Source organism: Trematomus bernacchii, unplaced genomic scaffold, assembly GCF_902827165.1.
Source record: "Trematomus bernacchii unplaced genomic scaffold, fTreBer1.1, whole genome shotgun sequence".
Classification (NCBI taxonomy): Eukaryota; Metazoa; Chordata; class Actinopteri; order Perciformes; family Nototheniidae; genus Trematomus; species Trematomus bernacchii.
This window is the reverse complement of record NW_022987608.1, coordinates 188,557-211,126: the sequence shown is the minus strand read 5'-3', so window position 1 is coordinate 211,126 and position 22,570 is coordinate 188,557. Positions and strand designations below refer to the sequence as shown.

The window sequence follows — 22,570 nt, the reverse complement described above, 5'->3', positions numbered from 1 at the left end:
TTCTCAATCGGAGCACTCTTTAATCCCCGTGCCGTGGAGGTGCACAGGTGGGCGGAAAGAACGGGCGTCGTACAGCGGACACTCGAGGACTGAATCGGCACGGACTTCCAGGGAAGTGGAGGAAAAGGAGGAAGAGGGTGGTTCAAATGAAGAGGGGAAGAAGAGGGGGAAGAAGGACGATGGGGATTGGGCGGAGGAAGAGGTTTCGGAGGGAGGGCGAAGAGAGGGAGCGGCTCAGCTGGATAAAGAGCTGATCCTCACCATGCTGGGCGACCTGGAGCAGGTGCTGCACACGGAGACACGCCCGCGTAAGTCAACGCAGGCCGAAAACTGAAGGAAAGGGCATGACGGTGGAAGTCATTACATAGATGTATATGATTTGGAGATTACATGCCTCAAACATGAAGGCAATACTATAAGTAAACCTATTGAAAAGGCGTTAGTTGGAATAAGAACATTTGTAAGTTGTCTCGTGAACATTTTCTGAGAATAACTTTGTATGGAAATCGATCTGTTGCTACTACGAGTTTTACTTTCAATAGTAACTTTTAATGGCACATTCCTACGGGGATATGTTTGGCTTGAGCACTCTCCAGACTTTGTTGAATAAGTACAGAATTAGAACAACAGATAAAGAAGTTTGTGATGTTTTGATAAATTAGTTTGTACAGGCAGTAGAAATAACTAGTGACTAGGTTTTGGTTTTAAAAAAAAAGCAACTTTAAGCAGAGCATTTAAATGTCGAAGCAGAAGAAGCCTTAAATAAACTGGATATTTGCTTAATCCTCACAATGGGGGAAACCATTTCTGACGGCTTATTATTAGCATTTGAAGGCGTTTGTGAGACAAGATTGTAAACGCACCAACTGCAAAGGACACAGGCAGATACAAAGATCCCTTTAACAGGCACACACCCTTTTTTTTGCCGTCCCACAGTCTCCATATAGGCTGAATTAAGCAGCTACAATCCAACCTACTGTCCAGGTAGCTTGTCGTAAAGCACCTGTAGCTCGAAATCTCCATGGAGTTTGTGCTTTTATAATGAGCACATGTGTTCAAATATGGCTCTTTTTTATAGATGTTACAGGAGAGATGATGTTTGCAATTGTACAGATAAAGGAAAGTAACACTATATTGTAAGCAGGTTGAGGAATGCTGCAGTAAAAAGAATAAATACCTTGCAATATATGTTGGAAAATCAACAACTCACCCACTGTTCCTCTGCCTGTGAGTCACACAGCCAACTTGATCAATAGCTTATTATTATATCTTTGTGTGAGTGTGTGTGTGTGTGTGTATCTGTGTGTATGTGTCTCTGTGTGTGTGTGAGAGCCATTTACATCCTTAAACAACCCTTTTACCGAGTCATTTGGCTTCATAAGTACCTAGTTGCTGTTGTGGCAGTTTGAGGTTTTCGCCCCGGGGAGCGTTTATCGTTGATATGTATTAACAAGCTCTCAACGTTCTGCAAAGTGTGTGTGTGTGTGTGTGTGTGTGTGTGTGTGTGTGTGTGTGTGTGTGTGTGTGTGTGTGTGTGTGTGTGTGTGTGTGTGTGTGTGTGTGTGTGTGTGTGTGTGTGTGTGTGTGTGTGTGTGTGTGTGTGTGTGTGTGTGTGTGTGTGTGTGTGTGTGAGCTGCCATAGCGACACGGCGGCAATGACTGACAGCAAAGGCTTCATTCAGGAAGATTTGTTAACTGCTGCAAGATATGTAACGTGTGTGTATTATAATGAGATACATCAAGGTTTCAAATTACATTTATTGACTATTTGCAACAAAGAGTGACACAGCTAAATGCCTTTGTAGCTTATAGTCCATTTACACTGCAGGGGGTAAACATGACAAAGCAAAAAAAGAAGCAGAAGAGCGATTTCTTGAATTTGCGTAATGTAAACAAAACGAGACAACAGTGAAATCTCTGGAGAGATAATATTGAATTGTTCTCATACTGCCTGTGCTGCAGCACCTCTTTTCACCCTCTGTCTGAAACCAGAGCCCAGTTTGCTCTGATTGGTTAGCTGGCTGGCTCTGTTGTGATTGGTCAACCAGCTTAAAGATGTCCCGCCCCCTTAGCCTATCACGTACAATGTGTTGGAGCGCTAGCCAATAGAAGCGCGAGAGTTCTGTAGTGATGTCACCGTGTTCCAGAACATTGGGATTGTAGCCTTTTGCAGACCATTTTACATGCACTAAAACCTATAGAAACAGAGAAGGGAAAACCCCAGAAAGCATAATAGGGACTCTTTAAATTAATATATATCAAGTTGAGGTTCATTGTTGTAAAAACAGTCAGACATCCGGTTGGTCCATGTGTTTGTTTCCGTGACGATGGAGCCATATGGTCCTGTTGTTATGTTCCTGCCTGTGGACAGAGCCCAGGAGCAGGCTGTGTAGATCAATAGTCTTAAAGGTGGTTGCTGGTTTTCCTTTCTGGCCTCCTTCCCTCTCCTCCTGGCACCTTGCTTCTTCCTCTAGTGTTGACAGGGAATATCTCAGTTTGTGTGTGTGCGTGCGTGCGTGCGTGTGTGTGTGTGTTCATATTTCACTCCCATGTTGCACTCATTTGCATTATGACGGCTCATCTCTAGCAGATCTACCCGACAAATGTGTGTGTAAAGGTGTGTGTTCCTCTTCTCGTGCCCTTTTCGATCCTCCCACTGGGTTTCAATTTGGCTGGAGAGCTGGACTGAGGCTTGAATCCAAATGAATGCTTGTCACTTCTCTGTAGTGATGCAATGCAAACACCCGCTGTAAACATGTGTCGGAGCAGCCAGTTTGAGTGTCATCAGCCTCATATATGTGGGTCGGAAACGGCATGCTGCAACAAACTAGTAGTTTTATCATCTGACACTTGATAGAAATCATCTGTTGCACACACACAGAAACAAACATAAATGCACACAATGTTGCATGACCCTACATGATGGAAACTTCCGGGCCAGGTCACTTTAATAATGGGATTGTAATTGGATCTTTGTGTAAGGGTGAAAAGGAGAGCTACTGAAAAATGACCAAAGCATATCCTCAGTTGAGATCCTTTGCCAGTGTTGTTTCCGATGTCTCCTGTCCTGAAAGGAATACATTCAGGGCCCAGAAGTGTGATTTCTTTTTGTATTAAGTCTCTGAAGACATGTGATTTGGGGTCAGAGGTTAAAAGCATGTGGCTCCACCTCTACCTTCAGTCTGTTCGCTCTGCAAAGACCTCAATTATACCAGACTGCGTTGTACCCTCAGAGGTCATTTCACAGTATGATTGAGGTTGTGTGTCTTGACTTAATTGGGGTTTTTGTAGGGTTTTATCGTTCTGGAATTGAGACGTTTTTGACGGTGTGACGACGAGGCTGAATGCTGTCGTTGGTAGCCGTTAAACATCTAATGCTATTCGCTAAAAGCTTCATGTCCCTGCATTTGAAGCCTTTTCTTTGGGTAATTAAAGCATTTGAAACACGAAGGGACTCACAAACCTGCTGAACAAAGTGACTCTAACAATGTCAACAAAAGTGGACAATTGGGTATAAGATCAGCTACATATTTGCAGTTTTGTGTTTGTTGTTGAAACCAAAAGTGTTCTACAGTGTGTGGAAAAATAAGAAATAAATGCACAGTAGTTTTATATACAAATTGGAAAAGTATGCCTGCATTTGAAATGTCTACAATTTATAGTTATCGGGAGCTTTTAACCTGCTTCATATTCCAGCATCGAAACACCTCAGCCATTTTTCTCTACCTGCCACTGAGGGGCTTTTCAAACCTCCAACCTTCACTTCATCTCCCCCCAAGCGTTCCCAAAAGACTGTAATCACAGTAACGTGGTGCCTGCGTAAAGCCCTGCAGCTAGTTTCACTCAACATACCTTACCACTGCAACGTTTCCTGGTTGTTCCAGTTCTGCTGCCTCATTCATTTACAACATGGACCCTTTCCTAAATCACCCTTAGACAGGAGAGCATCCATTCTGTGTCGGTGTTAATTACCCATTCTGTGGTACCGCCTGTGGCTATGGGCTCTTCTGTAGTGTGTTATATAACTTCAAATAGGTCCTAAGCCTGAGAGAAACTCGTTCTTCTTCTCTAGGAGGAGGGGAAGAACATGAAATATATTAGGTTTAGTCGCATGCTTCTGCAGAGCGAGATAGGGAGACGGTGGATTTCAGAAGAAGTGTTTCCCGATGTTTCTGACAGAGAAGCACAGGAGCTCTGACAGAGTTTGCTTTCGCAGGCACAACTGAGACACGACATCTCTGCATCCGCCTGAAGTAAAAAATGTCTGTTCTGTGTTTTATCCACTTTTCTTTTTTTACTAAAAGAGCTGCATGTGGTGCAGACTGACAGGAGGATTTATTGAATGACTTCCCAATTGTCATCATGGGGTTTAGAAACATTAACTGCTGGCTGTCATCGTGACATCGTGTTTTCTTTCCTGACATCCAATGTGATTTTGTACGTCAGATGACCTCGTGTGTGTGTGTGGTGTGTGTGTGTGTGTGTGTGTGTGTGTGTGTGTGTGTGTGTGTGTGTGTGTGTGTGTGTGTGTGTGTGTGTGTGTGTGTGTGTGTGTGTGTGTGTGGGTGTGTGTGTGTGTGTGTGGGTGTGGGTGTGGGTGTGGGTGTGGGTGTGGGTGGGTGTGTGTGGTGTGTGTACGTAGGTCCAAACATTGAAGTAAATCATATGAAATGTGTGTCTCCAGGAGAGGATCCTGAAGCGAGACGCATGAGGACGGTGAAGAACATCGCTGACCTGCGACAGAACCTGGAAGAAACCATGTCCAGTCTGCGGGGGACGCAGATCACACACAGGTAACAGACTTACATTAATTAAAGGTCCCCTATCATACTGTTTTTCATCAATATGTTACAGGTCTCAGATATATACAGAACATGTCTCTGATTGGCTGAAACACCAAACAGATCATTGCAGCATCCCATAATCCCCTCTGTTTCAGCCCTGTTTCCAAAGTGCTGATTCTCTGTCTGTTACTTTAGATGAAAATAAGGAGCCCCTCCCCACGCCCCTCTGAGAGTGTAAACATTTACACGATCGGATTGAAGCGTCGAGTCGATGCTCGTGTTGCTTTTAATCATACGAAGCCAGATTAAATTAAAGAATGACTTATCCAACGCTGAACTCTTTCCCAGAATGCAGTGGTTCATTTTTGTCAGTTTCATACGTGAATCAAATGCAGGATGCCAGTGGTTATTTTAAGAGAGGTTGGAAGCTCTGTCATTTTATTAAAATGTGTAGCAGCCAATTTAAAGTAGACAGATTGAATATTAATTTAAATTAAAGGTCACCTATCATGCTATTTTTAGGCAATAGCATAGGTCTCAGATATATACAAATATATAAAAAACATGTCTATGAAGTGTTTTGCTCAAAATACCAAACAGATCACCCATTCTAGCCATGCCTCATATCCCTCTATTTCACTTCCTGTTTCAAAAGTGCTGATTTGGGGAATAAAGCTTTTAAAAAATTAAAAAGGAGGGGTCTGAGCTCATGTGGGACCCTGCAGCTACTGTCTAAACTAAATGCTGCCGTGATGAAACGCCATATCATGGATTATCAAGGATTGTTTCTGAAACAGTATGGAGCTCAAAGGCTTTCTCTCTTGCCGGTTATACCACAAGGTGAGTTCCTTTTTATTTCCTGCTTCTTCACACACATGCTCTCCAGTACAGGTTAGCTCTGAGTGTTAGCGATGCTAATGTAAACACCGACCATATTACGTCCAAAACAGTCGGGCATTGTTTCTGATAGCAACGTTTCTGATAGGGCCGTGGGTCCACATTTCAGATATTACGTCATATCGGACGCAAATCTGGATCAGCTCCGTTGTTCCCCGTTTTTAGAGATTTGGGTACGGAGGAAAAGAGAGAGGGTTTCATTTTCTGACGCTGCGTGAGTTCCCTGACACACCGGGGACACATGTTTATGTAGAGAAGACATCAAAAAGTGCATTTTGCATGATAGGTCCCCTTTAAGTTTCCTTTAAGATTACAGTTTAACATAAGATAAGTCTTTATTGATCCACGTAGGGAAATTCAGGTGTTTGAGAGTGAAACACAGGATAGGACAGGTAGTAGTTCCAACAAGGTTAACAATAATAACAAATAAAATAATAAATTAATAGTATATAAAATAAAATGTAATAAATAATATTACTAAAAATAATAATATAAATAATGGTAATGGTAACAATAATAATCATAATAATGATGATATTAATAATAACAATAATACAAATAAAAAAAATTAAGAAATAAAAAAAATATGTAAATGACAGTAAAACATTTTTTTTTTATAGCAGATTACAAAATTACAGACATATAATTAAACAATTATACAATGGTCCTGGCTATATCGTCAGTTCCCTGTCCGTTGTCCTTGGAAAATAAAATACATTTCAGATTTCCATCCCACTGCCTCGCCTTCATTTTATCACAATAACCCACCGTCTCCAAAAATGAGTAATGTCCCCTCTGAAAACACGCCATCTCCCTGCATCAGATTAAAGTCAGACGCCCCCGTGCTCTGCAGCTGGTTCACATGTCATGACGTTCAGGAGGTGATGGACAACCTGTTCCTGAAAAAGAGAGAGTCTCGTCTGTGAGGCCCCGGACACAAAATGATCTCCATTGCTCTCCGTCATCTCCCCAGGCAATGCTTCCCTCACTCCATTATTCTGTGTGTTTTGCCCCATTTGCCGGGGAAGATGGTAGCCAGGCTGCAGACAGTCATGACAGATGGCCGTGTGTGTGTGTGTGTGTGTGTGTGTGTGTGTGTGTGTGTGTGTGTGTGTGTGTGTGTGTGTGTGTGTGTGTGTGTGTGTGTGTGTGTGTGTGTGTGTGTGTGTGTGTGTGTGTGTGTGTGTGTGTGTGTGTGTGTGTGTGTGTGTGTGTGTGTGTGTGTGTTTGTTTTCCACTCCTTTTCTTTTTCTCTCAGACTCGATCAATGCAGCATCATTGTCTTACCATCACAGGGTTTCAGTGTGAGGTGTGTGAAGGAATAAAATTCTCCTGCATCTGACAAAAAACGACATTCAGCGTGAAAAATATGAACAATGCATCATGTTACCTGACTTTTTAATTTGACGTCTTACATGTTGAACACAAATACCTGTACTTTCTACTTCTTACATGTTGAACACAAATACCTGTACTTTCTACTTCTTACATGTTGAACACAAATACCTGTACTTTCTACTTCTTACATGTTGAACCCAAATACCTGTACTTTCTACTTCTTACATGTTGAACACAAATACCTGTACTTTCTACTTCTTACATGTTGAACACAAATACCTGTACTTTCTACTTCTTACATGTTGAACACAAATACCTGTACTTTCTACTTCTTACATGTTGAACTCAAATACCTGTACTTTCTACTTCTTACATGTTGAACCCAAATACCTGTACTTTCTACTTCTTACATGTTGAACATAAATACCTGTACTTTCTACTTCTCACATTTCCCAAACAGGCTGGTTCCTTTAGTTTGAATGTGTGTTTGGTGGCGTGATCATTATTATTTAGAGTCATTGCGTGCCTATTGATTTGAACACGATCCGTGTATCCATCATTTCCTGGTCTTCTCTAAAGAAGAGGGACCAATGAAAACGTTGTCATGTTGCCGTTGTTCAGCATGGAAACATTCATTAGCTAACAATGACATTATTGTTCTATTAATATAAAGGGAGGTCAGGTACTCTTTAAAACAGCTGCTAGTTATGGGTACTTTTTACTGAAGTACATTTCAAAGCCCTCTTTACTTTTACTTGAGTAAAGAAGTTTAGTCAGTACTTCTACTTTTACCAGAGTATTTTTAAACACGAGTACTTCTACTTGAGTAAAGGATGTGTGGACTTTTGCCATCCCTACTGAGTGTCTGCACCCTGCTATAGGAATAAAGGGAAGCTGGCTCCTGAGTGTTTGACTATGCGGACATGTTCATATTTTAAATGTAAGGACAGCCTTGGAGTGTGCATGCCAATCTGTCCGTGACAAAAGCCTGGCCAAACCGTGCTTATCTCCTCTGGATGAGAAAAGGCTGTAATCACCATGAAGCTTTGAAGCACTTAAAGCAATTAACACTGATGCGCTCGAGCAGACATGACTGTCATATTCATCACTGTGTCTTTCTGTGGGATTCTCCTTCTTTCTTTGTAGCACATCTTCTCAGACTGCGTGTTCAGATCTCATCAGCCGCCATCATTGCCTCTTTTATCAAAGGGTAGAACGCACTGACAAAAGTTAATTGAGGCACTGTGGGAATTGATGGCATGAAAGCAGAGGAAAGTGTGTATGAGATGATCCAGTTTTTATATTTTAAAAAGTTATAACAGCTGATTGCACAAAGGCAAAGTTTGGACTTATGAATGTCAATGGTGGAAAACCGCGATCTTCTACTTAAGTAAAAGTCCTGCTTACAGAAAACTTAAGAAAATTACAAAAGTATCAGCATCAAAATATACTTAAAGTACCAAAAGAAAAAGCACTTGTTGTGCAAAATGTCCCATGGTATGTCGTATATTAAATTACTTCATTATGATCATTGATGCATTAATGCACATGTGTCAAACTCAAGGCCCGGGGGCCAAATCAGGCCCTTGGTGGATTTAATTTCGGCCCGCAGGATAATTTCTAATTACTATTAGATCTGGCCCGCCGGTATATTGCACGCACACCTTCACTCAACCCTGAGGGTCTCCTCAGCTCAGAGCCTGACCCCAAACATTGATGACCTTGCACCCAAGATGAGATGCCAAGTATCTGAACTAGCATCACAGAGCAGCTAACTGAGTTTACATGGATGTTTCCTTCTGCACTTTCTTTCTTGAGACAACAGGGCATGTTTGGTTTGTTCTTTGAGGGAAATAGTTTTGTTGAAGCTGTTGTTGGCCTGTGGAGAAATGTAATCATAAGAAATGACTCTGGAAAAGCTGCAGATAGAGCCATAAGAAATGAATGCAACTGATTATTTAATGTTTAATGTTGTTTTTATAGGCAATCATTTAAGCTTAGTTAGTTCCAGGTTTAATATGTGCAATAAGTTCATTTCAATAAGTTTTGCAATAAACATTGAACCAGTCCGGCCCTCGACTAGTACCCATTTTTTTATTTTGGCCCACTGTGTATTTGAGTTTGACCCCCCTGCATTAATGTGTTCATCAGAGCTGTTAAAGACGCAGCTAGTTTTAGTTACATTATAAGCTGCTGCTGGATATTTTAACCTTTAATTATATGTCAATGTTTATTTATTCATGGTTTATATTTGGTATTAGCTAATAATCGTAATTGTAAAGTAGCTGAAGCTATCAGATACATGTTGTTGTACATTAAAAAAAGTACAATATTGTCTTCTAAAATGTACTGGAGTACAAGTATAGAGACTTATATTTGGACTATGTTGTAAATGTATTATCTTTTTAATTTACACACGACATCTATCCCTCCTCTGTTGCCCTCCTCGAGGTTTCTAACATTTTCCCCGTTAACTTTTGGGGTTTCTTTGGAAGTTTTTCCTTGTCAGATGTTTTCATATATCTATTCATATTCTGTCAAAACTGTAAAGTCCACTCAGACAAATGAAGAATGTGTGATATTGGGCTATATAGATAAACTTTGATTGATTGATAGATAGAGTACCATAATAAGAAATACTCAAAACATAACTACAATACTTGAGTAAATGTACTCCCACTATATTCCAGCACTGAACATTAATCCTTTCATTATTTAAGTCCCGTCCTCTTTGACTTGTCCTTTACACTGCAGCAAAGTTTGACATTCTTCACAGATCCTCCGGCCCCGACAGACAATCCGTATTGATTAAAAAACTCATTAAATTTCCCTCCACTGTTTTCTCTTCTATCCAGACAATAAAAAATGGTATTGATTGACATTTGGGAGCAATAGATGCTGCTCAATGTGTGAAGAAAGTCAAGAAATCCTGTCATCTTCAAGGGCAAATAGAAAAGAAAGGGGAAATGTCGAGGGATCCCATATCCCCCCGAGGACTCAGCAGATAAATAATAGCTTTTCCCCGGTGTTTACTTTCTGTTTACACATGGAGCCCAGAGAGAAGGGGGCATGGTCCATTATTCATTGCTTTTGAATTGAAGGAGATAGCTATTGGTTCGGTTTATGTGCACATTTTTCAGTTCGAGCTGACGCTTCATTACGATGATTGCAAGCGTTCGGTAGAAGAAGCAAACCTACCAAAAGATAGACACGTTTTTAACGCTAATGATCCTTGAAAACCAGATTTTCTACTAAGGCTGAGAGGATAAGTGACATGATGGAGCTGGAGGAATCCACAGGATGAGTTTACTATAATACTCTTTTTGCGGCCCTCAGATTAATTTCATTCATAATTTCAGCGGGAACAGCAGAGTGTGGGTTGACAGGTGTCTGTGTTGACATTCCCCTTATTGTGCGTCAGCAGAGACGGGCTACAAGTGTCTTAGCTAGGTTCAATTAGACGACTAATGTCCTGGTTAGTGTTCATGACTTCATGTTCATGTCATCTTAATTGTTAATCTTGATGCACACACATTTTCCGTGCTTTCCAATAGTTAAAAATAGTTTTATTCCTCTGTTAAATAACCTGTTCAATACAAACATGCCACTTGTAAAAATTAAATAACATTTCGAACTGATATTTGTTTAGTGAGCTTGTTAGAGGATGTTCCCTAAAAGATTGAAAAATGTCAATGAAGATGTCAGACTTAGTATATTTGTTAATAATTACATACAATACATGGAATTTGTGTCTGTGTGTGTGTGTGTGTGTGTGTGTGTGTGTGTGTGTGTGTGTGTGTGTGTGTGTGTGTGTGTGTGTGTGTGTGTGTGTGTGTGTGTGTGTGTGTGTGTGTGTGTGTGTGTGTGTGTGTGTGTGTGTGTGTGTGTGTGTGTGTGTGTGTAATACATACATTATGTGGCCCCCACCACCATCCAAGTTGCCCATCCCTGCTATAGAGTAACGTATGTTTTATAAGGAGGTGATTTTGCATATTGGCAGTCTTTATTGGGACGGATTCCATGCCAGTAATTCATAAATCACCTTAGAATAAAGTAAATAACCCTCTAATTTCTCTTAACAGTTTGTCATGCTTTTCTTTATTGGTTAGCTGTTGTGATTGGTCAACCGCTTAGAGATGTCCCGCCCCTTAATCTATCACGTACGATACATTTGATAAAATACGAGGTACAAATTGGGAAACGTTTGTGTTGCAGCAGCATGAAAAAAACTAGAAAAAAAACATTGCACATAAGTATAAATTAAAAAGTGGAAATAAACAATACTAGAATTTGAACATCTCAAAATAGTGTGCACACGTACAATATGTTGTTGTATGTTGGAGAGCTAGCCAATAGAAGTGCTTACATAGTGATGTCAATATGTTCTGGAAGTAAACAAAAGAGTCCAATGGTGGCGTCTTCTAGCCTTTGCAGACCATTTACATGCACTAAAACGTATAGAATAGGGCCTCTTTGAGAGCCTCTATGAAGTGGAGCTGCAGAATTGCATTTTCCCTGAGATCAGTAAATAAACCTGCATGAATATCTGATGACGTGTCAGAGCTCATAATCAGGAGGAAGATGCAGGGATTCAGCATTACTCAGCAATAACCATTCTGCTGTCAATATGGATTCTCCTCCCACTGAGCTGCTGGATAAACAAACCACTCTCCCTTTGTTCGGATTATTTGGGTTCTGCTTCTGCTTTGTACCAGATAGTCTAATAAAGCCTGAACAAAACAGCGGGGTTTATGGGAAATGTGGTCCTGATATTGAGAAGCGACAGCTAACAAAACAACCAAATTATGTGTGTTTATATGCAGTAGATTAGATGTGTAAAACGTACCCAGCAGCACATTTCCTACTCATCCATAGACACACACACACACACACACACACACACACACACACACACACACACACACACACATGGCTAGTGGTTATTTTGATTAATTGACCGTGGCAAATGAATCTCTGTATTCTAATATTTCTCTGTGATTGCTTTTTAAATAAGCATCAGTTGTCTGTTTAATTTTGCACTCAGACATGGTGGTGTGTGTGTGTGTGTGTGTGTGTGTGTGTGTGTGTGTGTGTGTGTGTGTGTGTGTGTGTGTGTGTGTGTGTGTGTGTGTGTGTGTGTGTGTGTGTGTGTGTGTGTGTGTGTGTGTGTGTGTGTGTGTGTGTGTGTGTGCGCGTGCATGCGTGTGTGTTTGGTTGTTGATCTCAGGAGGTGTTGATAAAGATCGGATGTGAACACGGCTGGCATCTCTACCCCTCTCATGTTGGCACTTGGCATCACAGGGGACAGTGTACTGACCTTTCTCTCACACACACGTCACACACACACACATATACACACACACACACACACACACACACACACACACACACACACACACACACACACTGTTCTCACACCTCTGTCACCACCATGTGTGAGAAACTGCTTGTCGTTGCTTTTAAGTCTCATCAAACAGCTCCTGCCCTCGGACTTAAACTGCATTATGAGCGTTTTAAGTACCTTTTCAATAGTTTTCAAAGTCACAATATTATAATTTAGTCCTGGCAGACAATGTAGAACAAATATGCTGATAATGATACAGACGTCATGTCCTTATATTCTGTAATTTAAATCAGAGCTTGCCCAAAATGTCCTCTTATTGTGGACATTTCCTAGGTTTCTCTATTTTATATTACTCGGCAGGTTAATCGTAGTTTCTTCTTAACACATTTAATGTTAGTCTTGTTTCTATCATGCATAATACAGTAGAGGATTTGGCCAAATAAGGGATGTATATGACTACACATTAGCACATTTTCCGCGTTGTGTTTTGATGTGTGTTTTGTGTTGTGTGATATCATGTGACTGTAGTTCACTCTTCTTCCCAGCAGAGAGAGCTCAAGCTGGTGTTTTATTGCATTGCACATCTGTTAAGGATTTAACCTTCATTTGTTGAAAATGTAGCTAGAAAATCAAAAATTGGTAGTTATTACCCTTTCTCTCTGGCATTTCACCAGCACTTGCTTCAACCCTGCTGATGCAACGTAATCTGATACATATTTTATTTTCTGTGGCAGTTTAAAATCCTTTGCAAAATAGATGTAATAGTTGAATACAAACATGGCTGTCTGTGTCTCCATCTCCATGTGATTCACTGTGATGGATGCTCTGACATATGTCCTCATGGGAGCAATCACTTTCTGCTATATTTCCCCTTCAAGTCAACACAGTGGAAGAAACAGCAGCACTTTAGGAAGGTCATACACACACACACACACACACACACACACACACACACACACACACACACACACACACACACACACACACACACACACACACACACACAGCAGTACTGGAAAAAATAGCATGAGGGAGTGGCGCTCTACTACTTAAAAAAATGTCCGATCTTTTCACCTGAATGATTTACCCTTTGCACAGGATTGCACTTGATACGATGAGTAAGACTCGTTATTGTTGTGCACTTTTAGCAATTCTTTACTCAAGAAACTGTCAGAAAAATCACAGTGATAATAGCGCTTTTTGCTTTTTAAAGAGTCAGATTTGTAAAAGTGTTTTCGCCAAAGTGTTTCGGGACTTGTACATTTGTCTCAGTTCTCGTAAAAGTGTTTCGCATCTTGTTAATTTGTTATTGTTAATGTTAAATTGTTTTTTCCTTAGTAAAAATGTTTTGCTCAACACAGGATAATACCCGTTTTTTTGCTTTTCAAGAGTAAGAGTTTAATTCCTTTATTGTTTTTTCTCTCTCCACAGTACAATAGAAACAACCTTTGACACCACCGTAACCACGGAGGTAAATGGGCGGAGTCTCCCAGCCCTCACCACACGCTCCTCCCCCATGGCCTGGCGTCTCGGCCAATCACAAACCCCGCGTCTCCAGGCGGGCGACGCCCCCTCAATGCCCGGCAGCTACGCGGCGGCGGCGCCCAGGGCGACCACGACGAGCGCCGGGTGCACCACAGGGCGCTACACTGGGCACTCTGACACTTCCAGGTTTGTGTTCAGAAGAGGGGTGAGGGGGGCGGAGCAAGGGGAGAATGGAGGAGGAGGAGCAGGAGGAGGAGGAGGAGGAGGAAGAGGAGAAGGAGAAGGCGATGAAGGGCAGCAGTCGGAGATGGAGATAACAGGGTACTTGAGTGAAGGAGATATCCTAGGGAGGAGCAACCGGACCAATGAGATCACCAGCGGGTAGGACGACTATAGCACTTAGCATGTTAGCTTCCTCTGATGCACTTCTGACTTCTGACATAAATGATGCTGCCAAAATGTATATTGTTAGTCTAAATTAAACTTGCTTCTGTTTGGTTGAGGTAGGTAAAAGTATTTGTTGCCAAAATGTATATTGTTAGCCTAAAATATCCTACGAGCGACTATAGCGCCTAGCATATTAGCTTCCTCTGATGCACTTCTGACTTCCTGCTTTAAATGCCGACGCTTTAATTGGTAAATGATGGTGTCAAAATGTATATAATCACGTACAATGCATTGGAGTACTGGCTAATAGAAGTGCCAGTGTTCCATAGTGATGTCACTGTGTTCCCGGAACTCTGGTTATTTTAGCCTTTGCAGACCATTTACATGCACTAAAAACCTTTAGAACACACTACAGGAAAGGGAAAACCCCCCAAAAATCACAATATAGGGCCTCTTTAAGTTATATTCTAACGGACAGTATGAGAAAAAGAGACACTAGAGAAATTAAACACGTTCGAGTATGAATCCAAAATATAAGTATGGACCCGAAAGCGAGCAGAATATGTTCCATTTGATATGATTTGGCCTTCTTCTTCCTCTATACTAACTGAAACACTTGTTTGATGGATCATGAATACAAGTCACATTTTTCTATTCAATGTCGCAGTGTATATGGGTTTAGTAGAAAAGACGCCATGGTTGGATGTGGAGTCTCCAAGGCCTCATCTTTCTGTGTACATTAATACAAAGAGCAAGCTAACATCCACCAAGGCTGTCATCGTTTGTCTTGCCATGAAAGTGAAGTGTGCAACCCGAGGCCACGCCATTCACTGACAGATTAGCTGAATGAAAATAGATCCGGAAAACATCACGGCAAAATGTGTGTTTGCTTCTGACCTTCAATCTCACCATAGCTATTAAAGCAGTGAGCAAATGAGAGTTTTGTCAAAAAGGCAATTCACATTCTACATATCCCCACACACACACACACACACACACACACACACACACACACACACACACACACACACACACACACACACACACACACACACACACACACACACACACACACACACACACACACACACACACACACACACACACACACACAGGGCAGACTGTGAAGGGGTGCAAAGCAGAGTTATGGGGTAAAGCATATTAATTAAAGTAACACGTCGGAAAGGAAAAGTGATTAGCTAAGCTTAATTAGCTAAATGCTAATGGTCTCCATGTCCTATCAGCCGTGCCTCAAATCTTACCACTTACTCGGTGCCACATACACACATTTAACAGGGTTCTTTGCAGATCCTTAAAAAAGGCTAAAAGGCAACAAAAAAAAGCCTTAATTGGTACTAAATTGTGTTAAATCAATCAAAAGTCTTAAAAATGATACAAAATAGATTGTATTCATCGTTTTTGTCTTACTTTACAATTTAAATTCGATTTTATGTTTATTTTATACTTTACTGAATGCCCTTTTGCAATAATGATACAATTCTGTTTGCATCCGAAGTGCTCAAAGCAGGCGGAAATGCTAATTCAATTAAGTGTTGCTATTAGGATTTAACATGTAAGATTTGGCTCAAACAGATACCCTATATATTTCTGGAGAAGAATGTGGTGCATAAGTTTATTTTATTTTCAATATTGATGACTGCAAAGTTGGTGTTTATTCTCAGGAAGTAGTTTTATTCTACATGGTGTTAAAAAAGTCTAAAAATCCAACTTACCTCAAGCTGTTGAATAAGGATTTGATAGGCTTTCGCAAGTGCTTTTTTTATCAGTATATCCATGATGTCACTGTATTCCCTTACTGGTTTAGTTTATCCAGAACAGAGGTTGGCCAACTCGAGTCAATTTTATTTAAACATTTACTATCTGTCCACCACAGCATCTTCATCCTCTTATTTGATTTGATAGGTTTTCACAAAAAAAAGTTACGTTTTTGCAGAACAGAGGTCGGATGTGTCAAGTCAATTTCATTTATACAGTTACTATCTTTCCACCACAGCATCTTCATCCTCTTATTATTCCCCCTCTCACAGATACCTTACCGACGGCGGCCTTCATCTGTATTCGAGGAGCGCAGGCCGAGCCTCGGACTCTTCTACTTCTCAAGATGTTTCCCAGAAAGGCAGCAAAGAGATGCAGGGCGACATCGACAGGTAGGCAATACCTCGCTTTGATGATTTGATGTTGCTGTGGACGATGACACTGGAAACATAGAGGGACAATGATAAATATACAGATGTGCAAACAGTGGGTACATTTCTACATTTGTGTTCAGACTTTTGGAATTTTCCGGATGTCACAACTAAGTAACTTTGTGCATTTACTCAACTACATCTTTGAGGTAATTGTACTTCACTTGAGTGCTTCAATTGTATGCTGCTTGATACTTATACTACAGTACAATTTATAAGCAGATATTGTACTTTTACTCACACTTATTTGACACTTTTAGTTACTAGTTACTTTGCACATTCATATTGTTTATTACAAAACAAAGTATGACATACTCTAATGGATTAAGATATCTGAATAGCGAGTCATTAAAAGTTATTACCAGCTGCAAATTTAAATTACATTAATGCATGAATAATTACAATCCAGTGATTTAATATGTATTATTCTGAAAATAAAATGTGAGGGGTTTTACACCTACTGTATACAACAATTGTACTTCACTTGAGTGCTTCAATTGTATGCTGCTTGATACTTATAATACAGTACAATTTGTAAGCAGATATTGTACTTTTACTCACACTTATTTTACACTTTTAGTTACTAGTTACTTTGCACATTCATATTATCTATTACAAATCAAAGTATGACATACTCTAATGGATTAAGATATCTGAATAAAGAGTTAAGAAGTAAGTTCATGTCCTTGGAAAGTAACCTTGTGCATTTACTCAAGTGCATCTTTGAGGTAATTGTACTTTACTTGAGTATTGCCATTGTATGCTACATGATACTTATACTACAGTACAATTTGTAAGCAATTATAAGGTTTTGTACTCACTAAAAAAATTAAGTATGACATACTATAATGGATTAATATATCTGAATAAAGAGTCATTTAAAGTTATTACTAGCTGCAAAATAAAATTACTTTACTGCATGAATAATTACAATCCAGTGATATAATATGTGATGGATTTTAGCCTCTGAGGACCATTTACATGCACCAAAACCTATATAACACATTACAGGAAAGGGAAAACCCCAAGAGGCATAATAGGACCTCTTTAATCGAAAGAAACCCCATAAATCCACAAGTTAAAAAGTAAGAAGTAAGTCCATGTCCTTCAGAGATGACAGTCAGGACACTGCGGGGACACGCAAGATTACATGAGGTGAAAAGGAGAGACGTGCGATCGATTTAAAGCTGTCAGGCTCAGATTGAGATGACAGGCCTTCAGGGAGCCTGCTGGGAATCCACTGCTGCAGCGACATTTCCCAGCATGCAACTCTAACTTCTGCCAACGCTTTGATGAGTCGCAGTGTTTGGAGGAGGCGGAGGGCTTTGGAAAGCAATCAGAAATCACTCTATAGAAATAGCTTGGTTTTGTTTTAATGCTTAAAATAAGTAAAGGGCGGTTAGAGTCACTCCTTTTTTTATAATTGTTATGCTATGACGTTTGTATTTTGTCCTTTGAGGCATTTCTTGTGATTTGGATCAATAATACATTTGTATTTCATTTGATTTGACTTCTTAGCTAACTTTAAGGATCTTATTCAAGCTGCCAATGTGGTCGTTTTGAATACAATACAATGCATTACAGCTTTATTTGTAAAGCAATTTAAAACCTCCAGACCAAAGTGCTGTACAGAGAAATAAATACATGAATAAATTACAAAAATCTCAGCTCAGAAAACATAAAAATAGGCAAAAATACAAATAAAAAGGTAAAAATAAACATGAATAGTGTAATAACAGCCATATAGTAAAAACAATAGACCAATTAAAATCTATAAAAGCAACAGTCTACTATCTTTCTAAGTGTTGAACGTTAAGGAGAAGAGGTGGATTTTAAGACGTGATATTAAACAGACATGGTTATATAGGATGAATGTAACCATAGTTAGGTACAACTTACAGACGTTGTGATTCCTCCTCCTGCTGAATCTGTCTTTGTTTTTGCTACCAGTTTACATAACTGTGTTGTTGAAAAGCCCCGACGGTCCTTCTGTTTTCTGGTGTTTCACAAGCAACACAGCAGTCAGTCAGCGGAGATGTTCAGCAGGTCGGATCATATCTGTGATCGGCAGAGCGTCACGATATCAGCCGACCTGACCGGAGGTTCAGAACAGCCTGTCAGTCTCTCTCTGATCTGCTGTCAGACTGTGACACTCGAAGGGATGGATGGATAATTATGAACCCTCTGAACTGTCATTAGCCGCCTTTAGCTTAGCGGTGGTGATGTGAAGTCATGTGACCGTGCTGTAGTTCCTTTATAGCCCAACATTAGCCGCCTTTAGCTTAGCGGTGGTGATGTGAAGTCATGTGACCGTGCTGTAGTTCCTTTATAGACCAACATTAGCCACCTTTAGCTTAGCGGTGGTGATGTGAAGTCATGTGACCGTGCTGTAGTTCCTTTATAGCCCAACATTAGCCGCCTTTAGCTTAGCGGTGGTGATGTGAAGTCATGTGACCGTGCTGTAGTTCCTTTATAGCCCAACATTAGCCGCCTTTAGCTTAGCGGTGGTGATGTGAAGTCATGTGACCGTGCTGTAGTTCCTTTATAGACCAACATTAGCCACCTTTAGCTTAGCGGTGGTGATGTGAAGTCATGTGAAGTCATGTGAAGTCATGTGACCGTGCTGTAGTTCCTTCATTTGGCACAAAAAAAGGGGAATACACGTTTCGCAATTATGCCACATCAAGGTGGAACGCTCTTCCCACAACTGTAAAGGAAAGTAAAACTATACTTACCTTCAAAACCTCTCTTAAAGAGCACCTTCGGGGGAAAGCATTGCAAAACTGGCCCCGGTAATGGTACAAATCTCAACCTGTCGTACAATGGACAGCTTCCCCCCCCCATCTATGTATATACTCGCATTTTAGACTCTGTTACTAACTGTATATCTGTAGACTTGGTATGTCTTAAATGTCCGGTTAGGATGTATTAGAACGAAATCTAAAATGAAAATTGTAAATAAGCCATCTGTATGTAAAAAACCACCTGTATGTAAATTGTAAATAAGCCATCTGTATGTCAAATATGTCTTATATGTCTTAAATGATATGATGAATTGGAAATGGGGGACCCTGATGTAAACAAGACGAAAGTCTTTCTCTGGTCTGCATCCCCTTAACAATTGTATGTTTTGAGCTGTACTGTACTGTACCCAATATACAAGCTGTTAATAAACTTTTCAATCAATCAATCAATAGCCCAACATTAGCCACCTTTAGCTTAGCGGTGGTGACGTGAAGTCATGTGACCGTGCTGTAGTTCCTTTATAGCCCAACATTAGCCTCCTTTAGCTTAGCGGTGGTGACGTGAAGTCATGTGACCTTGCTGTAGTTCCTTTATAGTTAGCTTTTTATGCTACAAATCATAAAAGTGGTGTTAATATGTGGAGATTATCCTGCTGAACAAAACATATAAGTATCATAAATGTGTGTTTGCAACAGATCTTCCAATTTAATCCAATAGAAAAACCCTTTTGCTCTTGTGATGCTACCTTTCAGGACCTCCTTCAAAAATACTCCACCAGTGCACGACTCTAATGTGCTAATTTTTCTCAACCTGCCTTCACATTATTCCCAAAAACTGTGGCGTCTCTGAGCTAAAGTTTGAGATAGCGCTTTGGGCGTCAGGAGCGATAAGAAAGTATTGATGCCTGCAGGCTAAAAGACACCTGATGTGTTTTCGAATTTGAACTCTGTGAATGCACACACACACACACACACACACACACACACACACACACACACACACACACACACACACACACACACACACACACACAGTACACATGGCTTTAATGCCTCCCTGTGACATGTGTGACAGTCAGAAGCTGAGCTGCTGTCACTTTCCCTCTGACATACGGCAATGCTCGGGGGGGCGATTGCTCACCGTGTTTTCAGCATGGCTTTAGCTCGCTCCCTTGGGACAGGTTTTCACTTCTTTTTCCTGAAACATTCATATCATTTCCACAAAACCCCTCCGGCTTTAAGTAAGACAAACTGTTCGCTCACCTCGAAGAACTTCCCATCTCCTCAAATGCACACATGCTTCTAGGAATGACAAATACCAGCAAAGCATTTATTCCTAAACTGCGAGTTAGTCAAATATATATTGTGTGTTTTTACCTCCCCCTTGTCACTGTCAACTAACTAGTAAAGGAAGTGAACATTTCTTACTCCCTTGCAAAATGATAGGTAGCAATATATTCATATTTTATTTCTGCATGTCTGCTCCAAGACCAAGCGTTCCCAGCAGCCTTTTTTACAGGTTGTGCTGCTGGCTGTGCTATGCGGTAAAATGTTAATTTTGTGATTGATTTGCCATCTGAATAAGAAGAACAAAAATTTTGTCCGGAAGATTTAAACTTTAACGGACATCTTGACATGTATAAAAGACGTACAAAAGTGCATTTTGCATGATAGGTCCCCTTTAAATATGGAGAAGTTGACTAGTTTTACGATCTGTCCACCTTTTCATTGAATTACAAATCATTTAGGTTTTCTCCAAAGAGCAGAGGATAAGAGTAATTAACCTTAAAGATACAAACAAAAACAACAAGAAAAAAAGCAGATACAGTCACTTTAAATAAACCATTAATGTTGGGCTAATCCCGTTCAGTCCTATTGTTTTAATAGAATTTTCTTTGTAATTTAGCCATGGTACAAGTGACGGACGATATGTAGACTGTCCTGATATCAACGGGGAGCTAATTCCACTATTTATACAAACACACACACACACACACACACACACACACACACACACACACACACCTCTTCTCTCCCTGTTCTCCTCACACTGGCAGTCGTAGAGAGAGTTTATGGGTCTGTGTGTATAAACTGAATTCCCATGAGGCTCGTAATGCTTTCCGTTTTGTCTCCGACCGTAACGAGCCCTGGAGGTTCTTCCTGCTAACTCATCAGATCAGCAGGTGATCAGTGTGGAGTCATGGTTTCTGTTCTGAGCACTTTACGATGAGTAGACGAGATGAGTTTTGAAAAGGGACTGGAATACTGTGAGGGTCTCAGAATAGCGGAGATCTTTGCATCGATATGTTCAAAACTTTTTTTTCAGAATGACAAAAATGGCATAACATATTATTCTAATACGGGTCCTTTTTGACCCACTTATGGAAGAGTGTAGGGTCCAGTAAGGGTTAAAAAATATGTTTTTGAAATGAAAACATTAAAAGAAAAAATACAATTAAAAATACAAACCTTTTTAAAAGTATTCAATTAAAAAAAATTAAACTATAAAAAATAAATAAACTCATTTATAAAAACGTTCAATGGTAAAATAGTATTTTCAGCATTGTTTCTCTTTTAAAGTGTAACAAAGAAATACAAATACTAGTAAGATTTAAGAAGCTCTGTGGGACTGTATTGGATGTGTGGCTGAGCAATTCAAATCATTACATTTCATTTATTGAGACAATTACAATTCTGTTAGCTGTTGAAATGTGTTGTGTACAGACCCTTACTCACTCACTCAACAGATATACCCTTTTCCACTAATCCTTCTCTTATTTAGAAACCTACTGTGAACGACAGAAAGTATTTGGCAGTTGTCTTGTTTTATCTAAGAATACTAGTTGAAACTCTGCCGCCTCCGATCCCTCCTCTGATCAAAACAATGCACCAGCGCTCTCTAAAAATACCCGCTGTCATGCATCATGGATGAGAGCATGCTCGTGGCTTTGCTGTCAGGAAAAGACGTCCGAGGAGAGTGTTTTGACACCGAAGGGCTTCCCGTACTCAGCAGAGACATGAATAAGTAACAGGCTCTGCTTTTAGCCTCCTGTGTCTCTCTCTCTCTCTCTCCTCTTGTTCAGGACCGCTGGCTCTGCAATCTTTGGGTATTTCAAAGCTGTCAGGATTGAAGAGCGGTTCGGGTGAATGTCTTGCCAAAAAAAGAGACCTTATTTGCCTTCTTGTCCTGTATTTTATTTTATTTATGAACTCTCTGAACCGTCTCCAAGGTGTAGTGTCGTGGATCCGATGTAACACTGACAACATTAAAGAATAAGACAACGAGGAATCAATAAAACAGATTCTACAGTAGCATCACCCTCTGATGGAGGAGTTCTGAAACCTTGAAATTAGTCAGCCTAATTACTTGCCTTCTTGTCCTGT

General features: G+C 40.3%; 1 protein-coding gene across 3 annotated transcripts in view; it reads left to right on the top strand.

The window, feature by feature from the left end:
* The window catches only part of nav3 (neuron navigator 3), a 208,340-nt gene that overhangs the window by 124,444 nt on the left and 61,326 nt on the right, over positions 1-22,570 (top strand). For all 3 annotated transcript variants that reach the window (XM_034131356.1, XM_034131355.1, XM_034131354.1), the window contains 3 exons: positions 4,685-4,793; positions 13,795-14,229; positions 16,284-16,403. In XM_034131356.1, the coding sequence (XP_033987247.1) occupies positions 4,685-4,793; positions 13,795-14,229; positions 16,284-16,403 (664 nt within the window). The remainder of the gene's footprint in view (positions 1-4,684; positions 4,794-13,794; positions 14,230-16,283; positions 16,404-22,570) is intronic.